Consider the following 25,270-nt stretch of genomic DNA (forward strand, 5'->3'; position numbering starts at 1 on the left):
GCTGGCCTGGGCCAGGGCTCGCATTAATCACCGTCTCTTTAAGAGCCCCTAATTAGGAATGTCTATGTCTCAAAACCTGGCAATTTATTTCCGAGGGCCTGTCACTTTAAAGGGAGAGAGGCGGTCCGTGGAGAGGACTGGGCAAGGGGCGTGGGGCATGGCTGGCTGGCTGGCTGGCTGGGGAGTGGGGGAAGGAATGTTATCCCGATGGGTTGTCACTACAGAGACAGGAAACGGATGGCCTAAGGGATTTGGGCCAGCGCAGCCCCTCCTCCCTTTCCCTCCCGTATCCCATGTAGACTCAAATGGGATTTAGTGCTAAGCAAGGAGGGGGGGGCGTTGCAGAAAAAAACAAGGAATTGGGGGGTTGAGGTGCTCACCCTCACAGCTAGACTTCTGCTAAACCTATATGCTTTTGCTCCTTGAAAGCAAAGGCATAAGCTTGTGCTTGTGTTGGGGGGAGAAGGTTGGGGGGGGAAATACCCTGTGGCAGTAGGTTACATTCTCAGTTTGCATGTGTGTTGTCCCCCCACCCAACCCCACCGCTGCTGCTAAGAGGTCTATGGCTTGGCTGGCAGTAGCCCCCACCCCACCCCCTTCAGCATTGTGCTGACTGTGGCTAAAAGTGTATATCCTGCCAATTGGCGTATCCTGTTCCCAGATCCCTGGCGCTTTATCCTGGGGTGAACAGGAAGGGCAGCCTGGGAAGGCTCAGGCCAGCGAGAGTGCACACGCAACCCCAGGACTCTCGGTAAAGGGAGGGGTGCCGGCAGAGCCTGGGGAAGGGAGGGGGGGAGTTACTAGTGGTGGTGCTGCTGCTCCTGGCACCCCTAAGTTGGAGAAAGAGGGAAGAGTATAAAATTTCTCCCCAACCCACGTCCCACCTGAACACACACATGCCAGCCCAAGATAAACTCATGAGAAATCATTGCAGGCATCTCCAGATTCCTTGCCCAGGGGGCACTGGGTCTGGGTCTCTCTGGCTTTCTTTTTTTGGACACATCTGGAGCTCATTGCTCAAGCAATGCAGCTTCACTCTCCATTGCGGGATGGAAGAAGGCCAGGAAGCTGAGGACTGGCTAAATGCAGAATGAAGTTGGCAGGGCATTGCTCCATTTGCCCTAAAGGACCAGCCTTCTTCACCGAGAGTGAGGGACTGTGAGTGCAGTCATAGAATTGGAAGGGACACCAAGAGTCATCTAGTCCAACCCCCTGCAATGCAGGAATCTCGGCTAAAGCATCCCTGACAGATGGCCACCCAACCTCTGCATGAAACCCCCCAAGGAAGGAGAGCCCACCACTTTCAGAGGGAGAACAGCTCTTGCCATCAGAAAGTTTTTTCCTGGTGTTTAGTCGGAATATCCTTTCTTGTAACTTGAATCCATTGGTCCCGGTCCTATTCTCCAGAGTAGGAGAAAGCAAGCTTGCTCCAACTTCCACAATCCTATGTGCCATTACTCAGAAGTTAATATTCAATGGAACTTATTTCCAGGAAAAGTTTCAGCCAATGGACTCTTCAGCCACTTTTGATAATGAATGCCATGAAATAGATAGAATCGAGGGTAAGCAGTCTTAAGGGTCTGCAATAACTTCCAACCCTTATTCAATCAGTGGCATGTTAAAAATCGCCACAGCACGAGAAATCCCCCAGACTGTCCTTAAAAATTTCTCTTGTAGGGAAGTGCCTGTAGAATACAAGAAGTTAATCCCGTGCTGCTTCAGTGGAATTTGGGACTTTTATAAGACGGCTGTAGGGTGGGTGAAATCAGTTTATATCCCAAGATACACTACAGCAGGGGTTCCCAAACTTGGGTCTCTAGCTGGTTTTGTACTACCAACTCCTATCCATAGCTGCCAAGTTTTCCCTTTTCTCGCGAGGAAGCCTAGTCAGCATAAGGGAAAATCCCTTTAAAAAGGGGATAACTTGGCAGCTATGCTCCTATCATCCCTAGCTGGCAGGACCCAATGGTCAGGGATGGTGGAAATTGTAGTCCCAAAACAGCTGGAGCCCCAAGTTTGGGAATCCCTGCTCTATAGAGGTAGGCTGCACTCAGTTACTAGGAAAATAGGAAGCTGCCTTATACTGGTCTATCTAGCTTAGCACTGTCTACTACACTGACTGGCAGCAGCAGTTCAGGGTTTCAGATGGGTCTCTCCCAGCTCTAACTGGAGATGCTGGGGATTTGAACCTGGGACCGTTTGCATGAAAAGCAGATTCAGGTAGGTAGCCGTGTTGGTCTGACGCAGTTGAAATATATATAAAATAAAATAAAATTGTCCAGTAGCACCTTAGAGACCAACTAAGTTTGTTCTGGGTATAAGCTTTCGTGTGCATGCACACTTCTTCAGATAACCTGATAGTGTTTGTTGTTGTTGTTAAAGATTTCTTACACACTCTTCACTCTAAAGGACAGTCACAACAGTGGCTCAGTCGGTAGAACATGAGGCTGTTAATCTCAGTGTCATGGATTCGAGTCCTGCGTTGGGCAAAAGATTCCTGGTCCGCCATTGACATCCCTCAACTTACCGCCTCAGAAGCTGGCAGCTATCCATGCAACTGTTTTCAGTGGATGCTGGTAGCCCAGTTTCTGCCGCCATGTTTCTTTAGGGTACTGCAACAACACAGCACCTGAGGCTAGAGGTTGCCAGGAGTTGGGTATGAGCTGAGAGGGCTGGCAAGAGGCCTCGGTTTCACCCACAGGCTGTGTTGTAGAAGATGTCTAGGCGAGGCAGTCTCCCCAGGGCAGATGCATCTTGGAGGAGAGCCAGCACCTCTATCCCCAACAGTGCCATCTGCGAACAGTTTCGGCAGAAATTCTACCAACCCACCTCGCACGTTGCCTCGGCCTAACCGCCGCGGCTCTCTCTCTTCCCTGCGGATGGAAATGGAGGGATTTTTATTTCACTTTTTGATGGGGTCAGATCATAAGAACATGGGAGGTTCCCCACGCCAAATTCCATCCCTCTTCCCTCCTCACCTTCCTTCCCTCATCTCTTTCAGCCGTGAGGAACGACCGCAACAAGAAGAAAAAAGATGTGAAGGAGGAGGTTGTGGTGGACAGCTACGAAATGACACCCGAGCTGGAAGAACTCATCCAGAAGGTCAGCAAAGCTCACCAGGAAACCTTCCCTTCCCTCTGCCAGCTGGGCAAATATACAACGGTAAGGGCCGCAATGTGCTTCTCCTCCCTTCTATTGCTCGTAAGTGTTTCCTGTAGAAAACAACAAGCTGCAACAGGAACACTGGACACATCTCATCCTAGCCCAGTCCATGCCTGCAGACCTCAAGTGTGGGCCTAAACACCTCGTCCCTGAAAATATTATACCTGGGTAGTTTAAATGGTTTGCCCTTCAGAGTAGAATTTCTTATTTGAATTGTGTACATTGAGGGCATGCATATCAGTAACCCTCACTAACAATGATAAATGGTATTCAGCTAAGCCATACTCTGAAACATTGAAATCAATGTTACCTCAGCTAGGTAGGTAAAAGGTAAAGGACCCCTGGACAGTCAAAGGCGACTATGGGGTTGTGACGCTCATCTCACTTTTCAGGCCGAGGGAGCCGGTGTTTGTCCGCAGACAGCTTTCCGGGTCATGTGGACAGCATGGCTAAACTGCTTCTGGCGCAGTGGAACACTGTGATGGAAGCCAGAGCGCACAGAAACGCCATTTACCTTCCCTCCACAGCAGTACCTATTTTTCTACTTGCGCTGGTGTGAACCACATTGCGTTCTGCACTGGTGGAAAGATGGGATGTTAATTCATTAATTTGTATTTATCTTAGCGGGTTTGCTCTAAGTATGATTTAGTAGCATATGAAGTCTTCTGCATTGTTCTGAGTTTGCATTGCGTTCTCCCTGGGTTATTCTTTCCTGTTTTAAGGGGAAACTCCCCTCATCCCCAGCTATATATTTGTACATATATGATATAAACCTTTTTCTTTTTTACTAGTACATCTAGTCCAGGCTTCCTCAACCTCGGCCCTCTAGGTGCTTTGAGACTACAATTCCCATCATCCCTGACCACTGGTCCTGCTAGTTAGGGGTCATGGGAGTTGTAGGCCAAAAACATCTGGAGGGCCGAGGTTGAGGAAGCCTAATCTAGTCAATAGCTTCCCTAGAGTATAAAAAGGTAAAGGACCCCTGACCGTTAAGTCCAGTCACGAACGACTCTGGGGTTGCGGTGCTCATCTCGCTTTACTGGCCGAGGGAGCCGATATTTGCACGCAGACAGTTTTTCCGGGTCATGTGGCCAGCATGACTAAGCCGCTTCTGGCGAACTAGAGCAGCACACGGAAACGCCGTTTACCTTCCCGCTGGAGCGGTACCTATTTATCTACTTGCACTGCATGCTTTCAAACTGCTAGGTTGGCAGGAGCTGGGACCGAACAACAGGAGCTCACCCTGTTGCGGGGATTCGAACCGCCGACCTTCTGTTCGGCAAGCCCTAGGCTCTGTGGTTTAACCCACAGTGCCACATGCATCCCACACATACAAAAGGTCCTAGTTCACTCCCAGCACCACCTTCTCCTTGTAGGTAGGGGTGGGCAGAAAGTAGATTGGAATCTCTAGATGATTTGCAGTAGATCAGCAAGAATTTCTGACAGCAACAATTAAAAAAACTTTCGCCCCCAAATTAAGTTGCTTGGGGGTGGGGAAGGAACCAGGAGAACCTGTTAACTCGATTTGGATACTGACCACTAATTCCTGGGCTGAGATGTACTCTGAGATGCCATGTTCCTATAGTTGAAGTGTATGCCTACCACTCTTTCCAAGCCACTGTATCGGCTCAAGCTGGTGAACCTCAGAGGTCCTTAAGTAAAGCAACAAAAAAATTAGATTTCCCCAAATGCCTGATGTCAGCTTACCTTTGCCATAAGAGATGCTGACTGGTGGGAGAAACTCCTAAGCTGCGCTAAGCATGCGAACCCTCTTGCATCTGCACAAACACAACAGAAGATGCAAGGTGGGGAGAAGAAGGCAGCATTATCGATCCCTGACCTCTTGTCCTTTCTCTTCCAGAACTCTAGCGCAGACCACAGAGTACAGCTGGACCTGGGGCTGTGGGACAAGTTCAGTGAGCTAGCCACCAAGTGCATTATCAAGATTGTGGAGTTTGCCAAACGCCTGCCAGGCTTCACCACCCTCAGCATCGCCGACCAAATCACCCTGCTCAAGGCGGCCTGCCTAGACATCTTGGTGAGGGGCTACAGTTAGCAACGAGAGCTGATTGGGAAGGAAGGGGTGTCTGGCCTTTGCCAGGGGGCTGCATATAGTGCGGGATGCAAACAGTGACAATGGAGAGAAAGACAAAGCTTCGCCCACCCCTTTCTGCAGGGTTGTCTGAAATGGTGCAAAATTAAGCAAGTGCTCAGACAGTTCTGATTCTGCTAATTGCAAAGAAGAGCAAGGAGTAAGGCAGGGTGCTGAAGCCCCCTCTTGTGTGCTGGGAATTTTGCTCAGCTCTGTCTCTGGTTGCCGAGGTTTCCCTGGCCATCTTCCAACCACTTCTGAGCCTATCGTCGTAGGGGGTTAAAGGCCAAGAAGCTCACTTGAGAGGCTGAGATTCTCAGGACACTGAACTCTGCACCTAATACACCGGCTTGCAACCTTCTTTGCAGACCTAGGGCTCATCCACACTTCTGCTCATCCCGTGCTTAGAAAGCATGGATCCGAGCAGTTTTCCTCATTCCCAGGAAAGGCCCACTCCTAAATACTAAACCAGAGCAAACGTCAGTCCAGAGAAAACCCGAATTGCCATTTGCTCCAATTGAGCACTAAAGATCGTTTCCCCCTGGGCGAAAGCAGTGGGACAAGAGGGAGAATGGATAAGCCTCTAGTGAGAACCTCTCCCTTATTAATCATGGAATTGTAGAGTTGGGAGGGATCCCCGAGGGTCATCAGGTCCAACCCCCTGCAATTTGAAACCATACCAGACCCAACTTAGCTTTGCAAATGTGCTAGCAGTTTTATTGCTGCCCCACTTAAGAGGACATTCTAGATGTGACATTCTTCCTGACAATCTTCTCTGTGCTCCCCTCCACCTTCTGCAGATGCTCCGTATTTGCACCCGCTACACCCCAGAGCAGGACACCATGACCTTCTCGGATGGGCTGACCCTGAACCGCACCCAGATGCACAATGCTGGATTTGGGCCCCTCACGGACCTGGTCTTTGCCTTTGCTGGGCAGCTGCTGCCTCTTGAGATGGACGACACAGAAACAGGACTGCTCAGCGCCATCTGCCTCATCTGTGGAGGTAGTGGCCATGCTGCAACCTCCACAGGCATTGTTATTAGCCTTGTCTTTAGGGGCTGGCAAAGGGAGCCTGTTGACCTTTTTGAGGTCTGGTTCTTGCTGATAGTTCTACTTTGCAAGCAACCAGTAATTTGTAAGATTTCTAAAACACTGCAGGGAAAGGATAGGAAATGACATCTGTATCAGCAGAAAGCCTAGAATAATAGCATAAAGTATACAGCTGTGTTTCCAAACTTGGGTCTCCAGCTGTTTTTGGACTACAACTCCCATCATCCCTACCTAGCAAGACCAGCGGTCAGGGATGATGGGAACTGTAGTCCAGAAAACAACTGGAGACCCAGTTTCGTGAAACATTGGTCTATAACTAGAAAGGCCAAAATCTTCTACTAGAACAATCACATCAGTAATTTGTATATACATTTGTATAATTCTAAATGGTTGCATGCTTGGCATTACGGCCCAGTTTAATGTGCTGAACATGCCTGTTTCTGAATCCCACATGGCTGTCTTTCCAACCTCCGCAATGCAGTAACCTCTTCCTGATGGATTGACATTGCATTTCTGCCCCACCTTTCGACAAAGAACTCAAAAGACAAAATCAAAATCAACAAAACAAACAGCACTGCCTGTCTCTTCGTCCCCAGATCGAATGGACCTGGAAGAGCCAGAGAAAGTGGACAAGCTACAAGAGCCACTTCTGGAAGCCCTGAAGATCTACGCTCGCCGACGTCGACCCAACAAGCCTTACATGTTCCCCCGCATGCTGATGAAGATCACTGACCTGCGGGGGATCAGCACCAAAGGTGAGCACAAGCCCATCATCAACCACATAGGCAAGGGGGCGAGCAATTGCACCCTGGATGAGAATGCATGGTGGCTGGTGGCTGTTGGAATTGGTGGGGCAGAAGAAGGCAAGGCAGCCACCAGTAGGTGGAGCCAGAGCCTACACATTCTAGTTTTGTCTCCATTCCCTTCCCTACCGTCAGGCTGCCTGCATAGCTCAGTTGGTTAGAGCATGGTGCTGATAATGCCAAGGTTGCAGGTTCCATCCTTCTAAGGGACAGCTGCATATTCGTGCATTGCAGGGGGTTGGACTGGATGATCCTTAGGGTCCCTTCCAACTCTACAATTCTATGATTCTAGATTCAAGAGGAAGTTCAAAGCCAGATGCACTTGTTGGACTGGTTGTGAGTCAGAGGGCTGGCAGCTGGCTAAGTGCAGACTAAGCATCTTCATATAGCTACACATTTTTTTGTGCTGATCTTAGGCATCTCAAAACATTACCGAGAACCAACGACTCGTGGCACATTCGTTGTCACCCCAGCCATTTTCTGTTTCCAGGCATTGTGTAGGAACCGTTGTTCTCTTGTGTCTCCTCCCCATTTTGCCCATAGCATCCTCAGTGTTGGATGGGAGCTTATGGGATCTCTGTTCCCTTTGGTTCCTCCCCAGCAAAATCGCAGCATTGAAGGGGGATGTTGGGGGGACCTTCATTATCTCCTCCACCGCAAACCTTTGGTTCCTCCACATCCCGGCACCTACCTCTTCCAGGAGCAACAAGAAATCTCCTGATCTACAGATCTACAGATTTTGCCCACAGCTGGCCAGTTGCCTTACCAGTGTGCGAGAACATGCCAATTCCTTCCATGCGCTTGCAGTAGCGCTAGAGAAGAGCATGTAGCAGTGGTGCCCTGCGGTGCAACTATTCTCGCCATCTCTGCTGCCAGGGAAACTCCACCCAGGTCTCATGACTGCCTTTCCTCCTGTGAGAATGTTGAGGATAGTAGGAAAGGATATATCGATTAAATATTATCCTTCCTCACCCACGCTAGTGAGCTAGAAGCCGAACACATTCCCCTGTACATAGCATGAAGTAGTTGATAGATTCGTTAGAACCATTTGAGTTAAACAATCCAGTCTGGCTTGTACAGATGGTAAATCCTCGTTAGTTCCCTCTTAAAAACAATAATGACACAACAGTCTTCTTTTAGAAAGTACTGTGTACACTCCTATCTTGGAAGTTGAATGGAATCTGTTCCGGAAGTCCGTTTGACTTCCAAAGCATTTGACTTCCAAATCAAATCAGCTCCTGCAGTCAATCGGAAGCCACGGAAGCCCCGTCAGACATTCGCCTTCCAAAAGAACGTTTGAAAAAGAACAGACACTTCCAGGTTTCAATCATTCAGGAGCCAAAACATTCGAGAACTAGGCTGTTTGAAAACCAAGGTACAACTGTAATGATAAGGTTTACTTACATTCAGTTCACAGTATGACCTTGAAGGCAGACTTTAGCTTTTAGTTACAGTTACAGAGAAAGGTGTGAGTTCATCCTTTGTGAGGGATGAACCCATGTGCTGAGGCATCAAGATGGGATAAGGTGAAAAAGGCAAAATGGCTGCATGACTAGCTCCTTTATAGGGTCTGCCAGGGTCACACCCACCTACCTGGTCACATGCAGGGGGAGGATGCTCCAGACCAGGTGTGACAGGAAGTCCTCCTGGCTGGAGCAACATTCCCCTGTGTGTCCACTCTGGGCAAACAGGAAATGTTATATTTGACTGCTTTTGTGATGTTACATCTCACACCTCCCTTCCCTCTTCTCCCCCAAACAGGGGCCGAACGAGCCATCACCCTTAAGATGGAGATCCCTGGTCCCATGCCACCGCTCATCCGAGAGATGCTGGAAAACCCCGAGATGTTTGAAGACGAGTTGTCGCAGCCCCCACCACTGGCAGAACCCCCCAGCTCTGAGGAAAGCCCTCCAGATGCCAAGAGCCAGGAGGAGGAGGAAGAGGAGGAGGCGGCCCCCTAGCATCTCAAAGACAGCCAGGATCTAGGCTAGGAAAGGCTGGGAGAAGGGAAAAAAGAAAACCCTTTTCACATCTATCTCCTCCGTCCTTCCCGCTGCCCATTTCCTCCAGGACTCTTTGCCTTAATACTCGGGCCTTTCCTGCAGGCCGCCGGAGTTGGGTGTCACGGCAACACTCCAGACCAACTAGGGAGGCTCCACATTCCCCCCTCTTCGGCTGTGTTTGGTGACTTCTCGGGCGGTGTTGGATGCCTCTTGCCTTAAACCTTTCCCCCTGCAGGGCCCTTGGATGTATATTCTAAACTCGCCTTTGCCCCTTGAACCCCAGAGCTTTGCCAAAAGCCCCAGGCCGCCCGTCCAGTTGTGTCAGGCGCCCTCAAGCCAAATATCCGGGACCCGGGAAAGCCCCCAAGGGGCTGGGACTGGGAGACCTCTCCTTTCAAAACGGGAGGAGCTCCCACTGTGCAATCCGCCCCCCCTCGCACTCCTGCCTGTGGGAAGAGGGGCGCCTCGAGAGCCGAGAGAGAAAGACTCTGCAACGTGTGCCCCCAAACACACACCACACCACACTCCTGGCCTCCTCCCTCCCTCACGACCCGGTCCACCATCCCGGCTGGATGCGAACTGTACCCTCCCAAGCCAGGAACCCAGGCATCCGGGACACTATTTATTCTAGTCTCTGGAGGCGGGCAGAGGGATGACATTTCTCTCCCGCATCTCACCCTGCCCCCAAATGCACACAAGGATCTCGGACCAATGACTATGTGGGATGGGGAGAGGGAAGCCAGGATTTCAGCATACATATATCCCTGTTGTGGGATTTCTGGACGTGTGTGTGTGTGTGTGTGTGTGTGTGTATGTGTGTATGTTCATGACCATCTCTTGTGGATTCCAAGGGGTTGTGGAGTCTTTGTTTTTGAGGGAGGTGAGTTTCATGGGCGGGGGGGGGGGAGGGTGTCTTTTTTTTGTTTTTTGTTAGCTGTATAAAGTGCTTATGTTTTATTGTTGGGGCAGAAATCAATCCCGTAGCAGGTGTGCATGTGTGTAAGGGGGGGTGGGGGAGAAGAGGGGCAGCAGTCCTTCCTTCCTCCCCCCCTCCCAAGGCAGAGGGGGCGGCAGGGGGGCGTGGCTTGCTGTCTCTGTTCTCGCTTGGGATGCTTTTGACCCCGGTGCTAAGGATTCTGGGAAACAGACCCCAAAGGACACTAGATACCAAAGATATTGAGGAAAAGGGTGAGGGTCGGGGGTGCCAGAGCTGCAGACTTGAACCCATTTCCTGTCCCTCAGGGCCCTCTGCTCCCCCCTTACCCACAACCTCCCCCTCCCCAGCGAGAACCAGCTGCTCTCTGCTAAGGTTGTGTGGAAAGGGGGACCTGGCGGGGAGGGGGTGGGGCACTGTTTACCTTAACTGGCAAAGTTTGCTTCCCCAGCACTTTGATAAAGGGGAAGGGACGGGTCACTCCTGCTATAGGAAGCATGGTTTCCCCTCTCCAAGGCCTAAGATGGGGAGGAGACCTGCTTTGCTCCACAGCTCCAATGGACCAAATATGGGATACTGCAAATGCTCTTTCTTTTCCTCCCCAGAGGGCAAAAGACTTGCAGAAAGCGTCTCCCACCTCCCCTTTCCCTGTGCTCCTAGCAACACGAAATGAACGAAACCCTAACACTACAAGAAGTGAGGGGTGCTTTTGCTGATGTTTCGCCATTAGCAGCTGCGATTCCATCTCACCCTACCGTAGGTCTGCTTCATCAGTGGGGGGAGAGAGAGAGAAAGAGAGGCAGCACCTCCCCCCCCCCTTTGCAGGAGTTTGCAACTCCCCCATTGCAGTGGGGGGGGGAAGGAGGGGAGAGGGCAGCCCACCCTTTTCTAAGCCTCTCCCCTCTGCTGCTTTGGGAACGAGAGCTGAAGCTTCTGCTGCCCCTTGCTGGCCATGAATGGGACAAGACTTTTGGCAGATTTATTTATTTGCCTATGTTTACACCAGGGGGGTGGGTAGCACGGAGAGTTGCACCTTCACCCCCACCCCAGAGCAGGCGATGAGGCGGGTGGAACAGCGCAACCCCCCAAAAAAGGAACAAGAGGCTCTGCCGAGAACTGCCTTGGCTTCTTCCCCCAGTCGTTTTAAGCTGCCAATATGAAATAAAACGAATTAATGAAATAAATGCCCCAGGCCTTAAGATGGGGTCTGTTTGCTGTGGGGCGGGATGGAGAAGAGGGTGAAGCCCTTCCGTGATGTTTACAGACCAGCTTTCCATGGTGTTTTAGAGGAATCTCTCCTGCCCCCGCACTCCCAGCTGTGCCGCAGAAGAGGGGACTTTTCTATTTTTGCAAAATAAAGTGAAAGAAACTCAAAAACACGGCTTTTGAATTTTATTTGTCTCTCAGTGTGTGTGCTTGGGTCTCTGTTGTGTATTTTTTAACCCTGCTCCAAATTTTAAAAACTGCTTAGAATTTGGATCCTGGTGTGGTGTGGAACAGCAGCTTTTTCTGAGACCCACCACCAGAGGTTGAAACAACAGCCATCCATTTCTGGATCAAGGCAAGTCTGGATTACATAACCTTTGTTTCATAATAGTTCTGCTTTCCTTAGCAACCCATTCTGACAGTAGCCTAGAACATTTTCTAAATAAGCAATATCTCAGCAAGGCTTAGGCTTACCTCTTGGTTGATTCCAACACCTACGATTTGAAAAGGTGGGTGTTTATTAATTAATGTTTTTCATATCTGTATAGGGTGTTTTTTCATTTCTGTATAGGGTGTCCAGCTTGGTCAGGTATGGGAAACCTGTGTCACTACAAACGTTGCTGGACTCCAACTCCCATCATCCCTGACATTCGGCCATGCCGGCTGGGGGCTGATGGGAGTTGGAGTCCAGAAACTTATAGAGGTCGGCAGGTTCCCCATATTTGAGCTAGGTCGATTGAGACAAAATTCCTAGAACAGTGTTTCTCAACCTTTTTTGGGCCACGGCACGCTTGTTCCGTGAAAAAAATCACGAGGCACACCACCATTAAAAAAGTTGAAAAATTTAACTCTGTGCCGCCCTATATCATAATTATGACTGTAAGAAACACTTGCCAAATATTGCTTTCCGGCGGGTTAGTGTTAAGTATTGGCGGCCGCCAGGCTCGTTTGCACTGAGCTTTGGGAAAGAGGAGGAGAAATATTGCTTTCCAGCGTGTTAGTGTTGGGTATTGGCGGCCGCCAGGCACGTGACAATGCAAATCGCCCTTCTCGTCGCCGCACGTCGCAGCACACCAGCCAGTGTCTCGCGGCACACTAGTTTGCCGCGGAACAGCGGTTGAGAAACGCTGTCCTAGAAGATAGACCTATTGAGCAACAGCTATTCATGGAAACAACTGACGAAACCTCAATGGGGAGAAAGTGTGGAACAGCAGTTATTTGAGGAGAACACAGCATGGACACAGCAAAGTATTGATGGGGCTCTCAGTATTTTGCGGGAAGGGTTCAGTCCCATGGCGGAACTTTAGGCTTGCATAATTAAACCGCTGTGGTGTCCTAGGCAAACAAATCCACCATTTATTTTTATTTTTAAAAAACCTTCGTATTTAGGAAACTTAATGAGAAAATGCACTAAAAGTATGGGATGAACCGAAAAGCATATAAACTCCCCACAAGCAAATCTGGAGAAAAGCTCATTGCTGTATAACAACCCTACAAATTTACAGATTAGCACCATAAAATGCTTAATCTCAAGTGATATTTGCACATTGTACTCGGCAGAGAAGGGTGGGGGTGGTTCCAGCCTGCGCACATTACCTGTTTGGTTTTCCTGACACTGCAAAAATGCCCCTTTCCTTTCTGATGGAAGCTGCTTTCAGGGGCAATGCATCAAACAGAAGCATTTCTCAAGAAATGACAGGGCAGCTCATGCATGCACAGATTCAAAAGCCAGCTGGCAGGAGCACACTGGAGCCCATGTCTAACCTCTGTGTTAGCCTTCTGCAAGCAAATCGGGATGGATGCTCAATAAATAGACCTGGAGGACCCTTGAAACAATTCCGAGTCCTTCCTGCTCTGCTTCGCAGTGTGAAAAAGCATCTGCCAGCTGATTTGCAGGCTTCCATCCTCCTGAAATGTGTAGCCATAAGTGCACTACTTTTGCAGTAAGTTTGTGCACAAGAAGCCCCCCCCCCTTCTCCTGCTACAAGCTCCTTGCAATAAGCACAAAACAGAGAGTGATTGAATTGCGACCTCCAGGCAAACATGGGTGTAGTTTTACCATTTGTCCACTTGGTGGTGGCAGTGTTGCTGTGATGGCTGGCAACATGCCACGTTAAACATCTCTAGGTTGAGCTAAGGTACATTTTACAAAGCAAAACGTGTTGCTACAGGTGGAAGGAGCATCTGAAATATAAATGTAATAACTGAATACAGCGCAATAGAGCACTTCTGCTGAATACCCTTCAACATTTCTCTGATGAAAATAGGGATGTTCTATTCCATAATAATAATAGTATTATTTGTACCCTGTCCGTCTGACCGGCTTGGCTGAGCCACTCTGGGCAGCTTCCAACATACAATGGAGCCTCAAGTTACGTACTGCTCTGGATACGTAACTTTCGGGTTGCGAACGCGGCAAACCCAGAATTGTATACTTCCGGGTTTCGCTGCATGCGCATGCACATAAACACACTGTGCACACCACGCATGTGTGCAGAAGTGCTCTATTGCGCCACGCATGTGCACAGAAACGGCACCTCCAGTTATGGACTTTTCAGGTTAAGTATGGACCCCCAGAACGAATTTAATTCGTATCCAGAGGGTCCACTGTATATAAAAACAATAAAAACATTAAACATTTTTTAAAAGCCACTTCCCTAAAAAGTGCTGCCTTCAGATGTCTTCTAAAGGTTGTATAGTTACTTATCTCCTTGGTTCGGTGGAGTCACATAATTCCCTACCCTTCAACATTTCTCTGATGAAAACAGGGATTCATAAGCGAAAGTGGGATCTTCGGGGATCAAATCAGAAACCAGGACGGCTTCTATAAATCCAGGACTATCCCTGGAAAATAGGGACACTTGGAAGGCAAGTTGTGATGAACGGCAAGCGGGGTGTGGTTAGCCACCAGCCAAAATCAGTAATGGACAGGGGAAGTTTACGTTTTGGTTGATGCAGCAAATCTCTCTGATATGCAAACAAATGCTGATGCAAGGATGGAATGAAAGGAAGTGTGTCAGGAGCCCATTCATTACTTTCGCAGGGGTGCTTCAACCTGTGATTCTCTCTTTGGTTATGCCAATAAATATGATGCAGAAATGAATTACAAAATTGCTATACTCTATTAGAATCAACCTCATCTCACTGAGAGTTAATGCTACCAGAGGGACTTACCCTCAGCCAGGGCTGTAGCACCAAACTAATTTTCCCTGCAAAGTGAGGCTTCAAAAGGAAATTCATTTGGAATCTTGTCATTTCCTCATAACCTACAGAAAAATCTAAGCAACAATGTGTGTTTTTGTGCCTATGGAGCAGGAACACAGGAGCTGAATATGAACAACTGTGATTAAATCCTGAAGCTTTTCCCAGACATAACCGGTTCATTCTTTAACATCCCATGTAAAAGAGGATTTTTTTTTAAAAAAAAGTTTTTATTGAAAGATTTTCATGGATAACAAAGGTACAAATAGTACTTCTGTTTTCAGTTAAGAGAGTTACACTGGTTGTGAGACATTGCTCTCAGGCATTGTGAGCTTGTGGGGAGAGGTGGGGAGATAACGGGGTTCTTTCCTTCTTTTCCATAGTACATTTGTGGAGTTTTGTGTTTAAGGGGCGAGTTGATGCAGACTATAGGAACATCAACTGCAATGGAAAACCAAATAACAAACTCCTTGAACTAAATGACCCACATGTGTACTAGTATCAGAAGAACTTGGGATATTATTAGCACACAATGAATAAAAGTTATCGGCAGGTTTAAAAAAGAAAGGAAAAAAAGGACACGCTGTAACTAGCAAGTGAAAAAACAGTTGCTTCTTATATCCTCTAACATTCAGTTTTATACCTCTGTTAAAGGTAAAGGTACCCCTGACCGTCATGTACAACTCTGCGGTTGCACGCTCATCTTGCTCTATAGGCCGAGGGAGCCGGCGTTTGTCCACAGACAGCTTCCGAGTCATGTAGCCAGCATGACTAAGCCGCTTCTGGCAAACCAGAGCAGCGCACGGAAACGCCGTTTACCGGTACCTTCCCACCGGAGCAGTACCTATTTATCTACTTGCACTTTGATGTGCTTTTGAACTGCTAGGTTGGCAGGAACAGGGACCGAGCAATGAGAGCTCACTCCATCGTGGGGATTTGAACCGCCGACCTTCTGATCGGCAAGCCCTAGGCTCTGTGGTTTAACCCACAGCACCACGCGCGTTCCTTCTGTTACATGCCCCTAAAACACACACACACACACCAAACAGGTCAAGAAATCCCAAATTAAGTTATTTCAGAATTCATTGTTTTCAATGCAGAGTGGGGCTGAGGGTACGTCAGTGAGAAGCCTGCCCATGTCGCAGTAATTGCACAAAACGCCTCCCCTACCACGGGGCATACATTTTGGAGGGGAATTAGAAAAAACTAAGAGGCACACCCACTTGCCAAGCCACACCCTTGCTTGGGTTTACATCATACTCTCATTGAGGCTTCACCTTTAAATTCCTGCCCCCTGCCTCAAAGAATCCTGGGAATTTGTGAAGGGTGCTAGGAAATGCAGCTCTAGTTAGGGCAAACTACAGTTCCCAGGAGCCATGAGGGAGGGGTGTGTGCAACCCTCCCCCCCACCCTTGAGTGCCTTTGCATGATTGGCCTGTGTCCTTGCACTGTGGCCACGCTCCCTGCTTTCCTGCGAAGAGGAGATGCGGGTGGAGGGGTGTAGAAACCTCTGGCTTTTTGCATGGAGGGGACAGAGACTCCTTTACAAAGGTGAGAGACCCACGCCTTGCCCACTTCTGGCCTGCTATGCCCCTGGCAAGCTGCCTGGGGGCGGGGGGGGGCAGGGAATGCAGCCCCCAGGCTGAGGAAAGCCCCGCCCCCGAGGTGGAAAAAATGTCTTCCCCATCTGCTGCCTTCCATTTGGGGACTTCCCAGCCCAAACCTCATACATTTAGCTTCTTAAGCAGGATGCTGAAAGAGTGTGTTTTAGGGGGGTATGGGGTACTGGGGGGGAAAGAAACCATCCCCTTATTTTTAAACATTTGTAAGCAACCGTACTGCCGTTTCTATAATCATTGCAGGTTATACAGGAGGACTTCCCACAGGATAATATAAAAGAGCCAGTGGTTTGAGCCAGTGGGGGCTTTTGAGTGGGTGGAACTGAGTGAGTCAGGAGAGTTTTGGGGAGGACAACTATTTTGGGGAAGCACCAGCCACTGGCTCTTTATTATTATTATTATTATTATTATTATATTTTTAAAAACCTAACAACTCAGAAATATTCCTACTCCAAAGCCAGTTTTTCATTCATTAACTGGACTTGCAAATTTAGAACCACACACAATCCCAGTTAGAGGGAGCTCAGTCCACCCATTGGACCCCACCCTGGCTACAGCTGTGCCCTCAGCTGCAGATTTAACGAGCATTTATTTAAGTACTGTACTTGTATATTTTGTGCAGCTAAGCTGTTTCTTTGTGTTGAGAGTCACTGTGGTTGAGAAACCTCTCTCACAGAGATAGGTGATATACCAACTGGTGGCAGGTGGCTGATTGCTTCACCTGCCAATTCTAGGTATTCTTTATAAACTGAATTCCAAAACGCCTCAGTAGCATTAGTTGCTGAAATTGCACTTCTAAGGTTGTGTCACAGAGGAGCTCAAGAACTTGTTTCTGCGGCTTGTATCTCAATTCCAGTGACACTGTGTCCACAGTGAACGGTGGTTGTATTCAGTGTATATACCCTCAGACAATTCTGCATTTTAGCTTGTGGTTTTTGTGAGCTACAAAGGAAGAATGCTGTGGTGTGCTGAGTTCTCTGTGTGTTTGCATGTCGTGAGGTAGATTTTCGTGTGTGGGTGAGGGAATTTTTTTGTGGTTTCTATTCTGAAAGACACCTCTGCATTCTAGTCCTCAATCCTCCATTCTGCAAAAAGTCTAGACAGGCCTAGAAACAGACTAGAAAGTAGGGTTGCCAGACTCAATAGAGGACAGGACTTCTGTGCCTTTAATTTCCCTGCTCTCTTTTGAGTCTGGAAACCTTAAAGAGAAACCAGCAGACCCTGTGCGTGGAAATTAAACAAAGGGTCTGCTGGTTTCTCTTTAAGGTTTCCAGACTCAAAAAGAGAGCAGGGCAATTAAAGGCACAGAAGTCCTGTCCTCTATTGAGTCTGGCAACCCTACTAGAAAGTGAATGGAGAGGTCCATTACTACAGGCACAGCTATTGAAAAAGGTTCTCCCCTTTCTCCTGCCACTTTGCAGCAAGCGTGGAAAATGATAAAACCAGCATAAAGCACCGCCCTGTCTATCAGTGTTTGAAATTTGCCAGGTGCATTTCGCACCAGGCTTTTCGAACATTTGCAACCAAGTAAAGATGTCTGAACACCAGTATGGCGCCTGACATCTCTACCGTCTGGAGGTGCATCCCTGGGGATAATTGGATCTAGGCTGTATTCACACACTAATACCCCGTCCTGTAGAATTCTATCAGTTACTTTTTAGCAGCACAATTGGAATGAATTTCTGGAACCAAAATGCTTTTTCTGTGCAGCCTGAGCAGGAGCAGTCACCATTAAGAAAAATAGGCTAAAATGTCAAAAAGAGGGAAAACAGAGAGCCTTTTGTGGATAATAAGAGGGAGTCATATAAATTACATAGGATATGATTGGAAGGTTGTTGTTATTTTATGTGTTATCTTACTTTGTCTTACTTTGTTTTTCTTATTTTCTTAATATTTTTTCTTTACATTCCCCCCCTTCTTTCTTTCTCCCCCCCCCTATATTTTTAATATAGAGATGAGATGAGAAATATTTGTACTAATTTGTCTTTTCTCTATGTCTTATCATGGATTTTTTTTGTAAATGGAAAGTAATGTTGTGTATGTGTATGTATGATTTTAATAATTGAAATAAATAAAAATTATTTTTTTAAAAAAGAAAGAAAGAAAAATAGGTCAGGTTAGGCCAATATATATATGTCCCTGGATCAAGTGACTTCCCCCCCTTTAAGTTCTCAAAGTTCTTAACCTAGCTCAAGGCTGTCATGTGAACCAGCCAGTTATTTAGCTGAGAATCAATCACAGTCAGTCCATCATTTGAAAAATCTCTTTAGAGCCATCTTGCCCCAAAATGGCAACTAGACATTCCTTTTTGCCAACTACGACTTTGGTTTAAGGAACCATTTGGTGCCTAGCTTATATATATCTGAGTTTCTAACACTGCTGTCTATGCTCCTTAAGACACGCACCTCAATCTGGGCCTCTTTTCTCCCTTATCAGCCGTTTTTGTCTTTGCCAGCTTCTCTTTCTCTGCCTCAGCTCTTGGTCTCCTCCCGCCTTCCAAGCTGCCTGCTCTTCCACTGCATGACCTTCGAGGCTTCCTCTCAACAGCCTTCAGAAGGAAAGAAAGGGCGCACGCAAATCAAATTGTCACTTGCGAGCAGTAGAGCTGAATGCGGCGGGAGGAAGTGTCTCTGGCCAGCCCTGTTGCTGTTCCTTCAAGCTTGGGAAAACAGCACCAAGAAGGCAGGGAACCCCAGAAGACCTGGCTGTTCTTCCAAACCACCGTGCATCTGCTGCTCCAGTTTTGGTGACTGAATGAAACCAGCATGCATCAACCTCGAACCGTGAGTTTGTCTTGGTTGCCTGCAAGGTTTTTTGCTTGCTTGTTTTGAGAAGGGACAAAAGCACTGGGTCTTGGAACCGTGGATACGGCGACAAATGGGTAAGGCTGCCAGATGAGCAGAAAAAACCCTAGCAACCTGCAAACTGCGCTGGTCTGTTCTTGTGTTGCAGAAATCCAACTTGGCAATGATCATCGGCTAAGGTTTGTGTATTGAGCTGCAGCAACCTTGAACAAGCTGGCAATCTTGCAGACAGAGGTCCTAATAATGAGGGTGCAGGGAGGGGACTATCTGTAAGGAGCGGTTAAATACATATCTGCTTATCCAGGCACCTAGCGTGTAAATATCTCTCCCCCCCCCCACTTTCCTTCTTTGTTTTGGCGTCACACCCTTTCCCTCTGGTCTTCGGGATGGTATAACCTTGTGAAGTTTTCTAGCATTAGGTAAAACGTGGCCCTCCAGGTGTTGCTGAAGTCCACCTCCCATAATCCATGACTATTGACCATGCATGCTAGCTGATGGGAGTTGGAGTTCCACAGCATCTAGAGGGCCACAGTTTAGCCAACCCTGATGAAAATGATTTTAAAAAATAATTTATTTATTTTTTAGAAAATTAAGCATTAGGCACCTTCAGCAGTAGATCTCTGAGACATGCTGATGGCAAACAATGGATGGGTTGTCTTCATGCCCTGCTTGCATGCATCCCTGCACGAAGCATCTGGTTAGCCCCTGTGAATGCTGGAGGAACAAAGCAGCAGAGCTCTTCGTATTTTAGAGTGTTTTTAAAAAAGGTAACCTACCCTACCTTAGCTGATTCAGAATTAAGTTCATGCAAGACATATTTGGTGGGTGTTTGCCCTATTTTACATGAGCCGATTAATTGCTAAACTTCCAGTGTTCCGATGCAGTGATCCTTTTTTTAAAAAAAATATATATACATTATGGTTATTCAGAATGTTTATTTGCAGTGTATTTTCAGCACAAACTCACTTGTGGAAAATGTGGTATGCAGATAAACTGACAGTTTTATCTGTGACAAAACCTCCCTGTGAGACCACCTTCTGTTTAACATGCAAAATAGCACTTTTGATGTGTGGAATGCCTTATACTGTAGTTCTTTATTTTTTTAATCAATTACTTTGTCTTCCCAACTGCTCCTCAAGTTACGTCCCTTTAAATCTCCATTTTCAGTCCAAGATTGAGCAAATTGCTTTTGGCGGCACAACATGATCCAAGTATCTGGGATTCAAAACTCTCTCTTGTGTTGCTCCATATTCAGTATAATTACTTCCATTGTCTGATATATTTTTGGTAAATTCTGCACAATGCTCAATTAACTTACTGCTTAAGCTCTTTCTTTTTTCTGTTTCTTGGGGAATGTAAGCTCTACCCTGTTTCTAAAGTTCTTTTCTACATATTTTCCTGTAGTTTTACGAATGTGTGTTGTGAAGATCATTTTTTCACAATGAAATCAGGTGTTTATTGCTCCACATTTTGCAATTTGAATGTCATGGCTTTCATCTAAACAAAGGCAGCTGTATTAATCTGTAAGATGGTGATGGGGAATCCAAAATTCACATCAGACACAGCCACCTTTCTTATAGAGTAGCCAACATAGTGCTCTCTAGATGTTAGACTCCCATCTCCCATCAGCCCGGCCAGTGGTCAAGAATTATAGGAGTTCCGCAAGATCTGGAGGGCCACAGATCAGACACCCCTACTTTATTAGGACCGATTAGTCAAACTGTCACAAAAGTGTGAGCAAGCATTTAAAATTCTCTAATATCAAGTTGGATGTTAAGAAACAGGATGGGGAGCAGAGAAAGAAAGAAAACTGGCTTATGTGGAAGCCACGAGGTCTGCATGCTTCATAGTCTTAATTAAGATGGTGCCTAGGAAGAAGTGTGAGGCTTGGGCTATGTGCCCATTACCAGCTTAAAACACAGCTAGGTCATTATTTTTCTCAATTTGAATCAAAGCTTCATTGGGGGGGTGGGGAAAATGACAGGATAAATACCTGTACAAGGTAGATAACGATTGTGGCTAACCTTGTGTGTAGACTCCAAAACCAGCAGTGGGAACACAGGAGTGTACTGTACACAACTTTCAGTTCTTCTAGAAGCTGTGAAAGATTTTGTGTTACACCTAGGAATGCTGGAACAAAAATCCAACTGCTGATTCTTCATTTCCACAAATACAAGCAACGGCAATTACTCCAATCTGCCTCCAGCTTTAGGAAGCTTCAGCTTGATTGCACAAGGGGACCGCTGTTCTGGACCATACCTTTAAAACACCATACCTTTAAAACACATTTGAATCATTTTTTCTCTCCCCCAAAAAATAATGGGAAATGAAGTTTGTTAAGGCTGTTGGGAATTTTAGATCTGTGAGGGGTAAGCTACAGTTTCCAGAATTACAGTATTTGAAGGAAAGACCGCATTTCAAATGTGCTTTAAAGGTTAGGGTTAGGGACAAAGAAGAGGAAGAAGAAGAAGAAGAAGAAGAAGAAGAAGAAGAAGAAGAAGAAGAAGAAGAAGAAGAAGAAGAAGAAGAAGAAGAAGAAGAGTTTGCATTTGATATCCCACCTTATCACTACCCTAAGGAGTCTCAAAGCGGCTAACATTCTCCTTTCCCTTCCTCCCCCACAACAAACACTCTGTGAGGTGAGTGAGGCTGAGAGACTTCAGAGAAGTGTGACTAGCCCAAGGTCACCCAGCAGCTGCATGTGGAGGAGCGGAGACGCAAACCCGGTTCCCCAGATTATGAGTCTACCGCTCTTGACCACTACACCATGCTGGCTCCCATAGCCCTGATTTGCTCGTTCTTTCCAGAAACACTGCATTTTCCCCATTGGGACCATGATCCAACACAGCTCTATGCATGCATGGCTGGCTGTGGCGAGAGGATGCTCTATGCTGCATGCACCTGGAGGGGTGTGTAGCCTTACCAACTATTGCGGCGGAAACTTCAAAACTGCCATTCTATTTTTAAGTTTTGAATTTTAAACTGCAGAATAGACTGCTTCATTGCGGTGTGGTGGAAACTTCAGAGAAATCCCCAGCTCTTCAGAAATATCCTCGTGTTACTTACTTTTGAGGCCTAACGGGCGGTTATGGGTATCCAGCTGCAAAAAGAGGAGAGGGCGCCTGCACTTTTTAATAGTTGTGTGGTGGCAGGTGAGTTTCAGCAGGTGTGGGCTACACTTGCTGAATTGCCCACTTCTGCACAGCAATTAAAGGGTCAGGATCTCTGTCCTCTTTTTGAACCTGGCCACCCTCTTAAGAGACCCATAGACCAGAATTAAATAGTCACATCGTAAAAGAGGCTTACAGCTAGTCACAACCTCTTTCTGAAAGTTCATTCTGGAGTCATTCTGAAAGCCAGCGCTTTGCAAGCAGCACACCGACAAGCCCAACAGCAGCTGAATGTTCCTCACGTGGAAGCTGTTAGTCTGTTTACGCAAGACAGGGAGCAGCTTTGCAGTGCTGTTAATGGCCACAGAATGCGAGAGAGACTCTTGCGGAAAAGAACAGGAAAATACAATTCTCTTTAGTTTCAGCTCTAGGTTATATCTAGAGTGCCCATGTGCAAAATAGGGTGGGATTCCTACACCCAACTCAGCCACGAAGCTTGCTGGATAATTGTGGGCCAATTATGTACGCCAGCTCCCTCGGCCAATAACGCGAGATGAGCGCCGCAACCCCAGAGTCGGTCATGACTGGACCTAATGGTCAGGGGTCCCTTTACCTTATGCTCTCTCAGCCTCACCCGCCTCACAAGGTCACTGTGAAGATAGAATGAGGAGGGGGAAGAACGTTGTATAACCCCCCCCCCCTTGAGCTCCTTGGAGAAAAGATGGGATATAAATGGAATAAATAAGTAAACTATTAAAGATGCAACAAGCCATGCACTTTTTAAAATATCTAGCCACAGTTAACTCCAGTCAGATTTATGCATAAATCTGCATATATATATATATCTCACCTTAATATCAGCAAGAAAAAGGAGATGGTGTTGGACTTTCGGAGGAAGAGGAGAACTAGCCCCGTTGTACATCAGGGAGGGCTGTGTGGAGAGAGTCTCTTCCTTTAAATTCCTAGGAGTTTATCTCAGTGAAGACCTTACTTGGAAAATCAATACAACCCAGGTGGTTAAGAAAGCCCAACAGAGACTCCATTTCCTTAGAGTATTGTGAAAGAACGATGTCAATCAACATTTGATGATCTCCTTCTACCGGTCCACAATAGAAAGTGTCCTTTCATACTGCATCACAGTGTGGTACGCTGGCTTGACATCAACAGATAGGAAGTGCCTACAGAGGGTGGTGAATACAAGATATTATGGGCTGTCCCGTGAATCCGCTGGATGACATCGCAGAAGACTGTTGCCTCAGGAGAATGAGGAATATTCTTAGGGATGATTCACACCCTGGCTGGCAATTTTTTGATCTCCTGCCCTCGAGCGGAAGATATAGAAGCATGATTAGTCCCACCAACAGGGTAAGGAACAGCTTCTTCTCTTCTTTGGCGATCACTCGTAGCCGAGTAAGATTGTCTTTCATAAACACGATTTTAACAATGGGTCCGCAAGTGACTGTGGAGGCACTTTGGTTTCCTTGTGAATGTCCTGGTCCTCAAACATTCTACACTTCAATCGGGAGAAAGCCGCACTTGCAGAGCTCAGGCGATGCTGGATTTCGGCATCAATGTTGGCCCTTGTGGAAAGGTAACTGCCTAGGTAGGAGAAGTGATCAACATTTTCCAACGTTACACCACTGAGTTGGATTTCTGGCACTGCAGAGGGGTTATTTTGTACTTGTTGGTGCAGCACTTTGGTTTTTTTTGATGTTGAGTGATAGGCCAAGTTTTTTTAAGCTTCTGCAAAGATATTTAGGATGGTTTGGAGGTCATCCTCTGAGCGTGTGCACACTACGTTGTCATAAGCATACTGAAGCTCTATGATGGAAGTTACGGTAACCTTACTTTTTGCTTTCAGCCTGTTCAGACTGAAGAGCTTTCCATCTGTTCAATATATGATTTCTACTCCGGTGGGGAGTTTCCCATCGACAAAGTGTTGGATCATGGCAATGAAAATAATGAATAGAGTTGGGGCATCTATTTGTGGACTGTTAGGCTGCTGAATGAAAAGATAACAACAGGGCAACTGACTTTTGGGTTTGGTGGGTATGCATCAATAAATGAGGGGAATTAAGACGAAGAGAGCTTAGTGGGGGTGCTCATGTAATCTCACTGTATACAAGTTGTACAAGTGACGATAGAGTACCGGTATTTCAATATTCAATTTCAATATTCAATATATATTTGCTGTAGGATGTCTCCATGCGCCTTACCTCTGAACACTCTGGAAATGAAATTTCCAACAGTTCAAAACAATGTCTTATGGCTTCTATGTAATGCTTCTGGGACTAAATTGCATCATAGAATCATAGAGTTGGAAGGGACCATCTAGTCCAGGCATCCCCAAACTTCAGCCCTCCAGATGTTTTGGACTACAATTCCCATCTTCCCCAACCACTGGTCCTGTTAGCTAGGGATCATGGGAGTTGTAGGCCAAAACATCTGGAGGGCCGCAGTTTGGGGATGCCTGATCTAGTCCAATGCAGTGCAGCTACCCCATACAGGGATTAAACCTTGGTGTTATCAGTACCACGCTCTAACCAACAACTGAGCTATCCAATAATGCATATTTTTATATCCCCACCCTGAAATTCAGAATGCGAATGTTGAAAATCCCCTTCCTTGCTCACAACACTATTTTAATCCTTCTGCGTTATATTTTAAACCCTCTGCTTCTTTCGCTTATTGATCCCAGTAAATTTGATTGTATTTGTTGAGGACTCAGTGAGGTTTCCTTTCCTGTTACATGTTGAAACAGTCTTCATAGCTATCTTACCATCTGTGCACACCATACATTTAAAAGCATCTCCAAAGAATACTGGGAAACTGTTGTTTACTTCTCACAGAGCTACATTTTCCAAGACCCTTAAATCACAGTTCCCAGGGATCTTGGGGGGGAGGTTGTGTGTTTTAAATGTATGGTGCTTAACGGCTTCAGTGTATATAATGCAGCTTTCCATAAACTGTACTTTTTGCATTTAATGATCTTTTCACCCCACATTTCTATTGTTTTCCTCTCTCTCTATTTTTCTCTATATGCCCGTGTGTATTTATCATTTCCTGATTGGCTGTGTTCATGGACGAGTGCTGATACGTCACAAACAGGGAAGTATCAGCATGTTTGGGGAAACTTCAAGGCTTGCAGAACTACCAATAAAAAAATTGGGGAAGGAAGGTAATCCCGAAACAGCCCAGTGAGGACTCAGCATATTCATTGGCTGTCAAAACATATGCCGCAATATTTCTGTTAGTCTTCAATATGCCACAGGACTCTTTTTTTT

At 46.8% G+C, this 25,270-nt stretch overlaps 2 protein-coding genes across 7 annotated transcripts in view; both read left to right on the top strand.

Annotated features, from left to right (window-relative positions):
* RARG (retinoic acid receptor gamma) overlaps window positions 1-11,423 on the top strand; it is a 112,051-nt gene extending 100,628 nt beyond the window's left edge. For all 4 annotated transcript variants that reach the window (XM_035099600.3, XM_088661258.1, XM_035099610.3 and 1 more), the window contains 5 exons: window positions 3,002-3,162; window positions 5,024-5,200; window positions 6,055-6,259; window positions 6,903-7,061; window positions 8,871-11,423. In XM_035099600.3, coding sequence (XP_034955491.1) covers window positions 3,002-3,162; window positions 5,024-5,200; window positions 6,055-6,259; window positions 6,903-7,061; window positions 8,871-9,070 — 902 coding nt within the window. In that variant the 3' untranslated portion in view covers window positions 9,071-11,423. The remainder of the gene's footprint in view (window positions 1-3,001; window positions 3,163-5,023; window positions 5,201-6,054; window positions 6,260-6,902; window positions 7,062-8,870) is intronic.
* Window positions 11,424-18,564: 7,141 nt separating this feature from the next.
* Window positions 18,565-25,270, top strand: part of ITGB7 (integrin subunit beta 7) — a 40,862-nt gene continuing 34,156 nt past the window's right edge. Inside the window, exons 1-2 of one of the 3 annotated variants that reach the window (XM_088661261.1) lie at window positions 18,565-18,855; window positions 19,462-19,643. In XM_088661261.1, the coding sequence (XP_088517387.1) occupies window positions 19,524-19,643 (120 nt within the window). In that variant the 5' untranslated portion in view covers window positions 18,565-18,855; window positions 19,462-19,523. Of the gene's footprint in view, window positions 18,856-19,461; window positions 19,644-23,332; window positions 23,352-25,270 lie in introns of those variants that run through there. The other 2 variants (XM_035099652.3, XM_035099642.3) reach the window with 2 other exon arrangements.

The sequence above is a fragment of the Zootoca vivipara genome, chromosome 2 (genome assembly GCF_965207765.1).
Source record: "Zootoca vivipara chromosome 2, rZooViv2.hap1.1, whole genome shotgun sequence".
Classification (NCBI taxonomy): domain Eukaryota; kingdom Metazoa; phylum Chordata; class Lepidosauria; order Squamata; family Lacertidae; genus Zootoca; species Zootoca vivipara.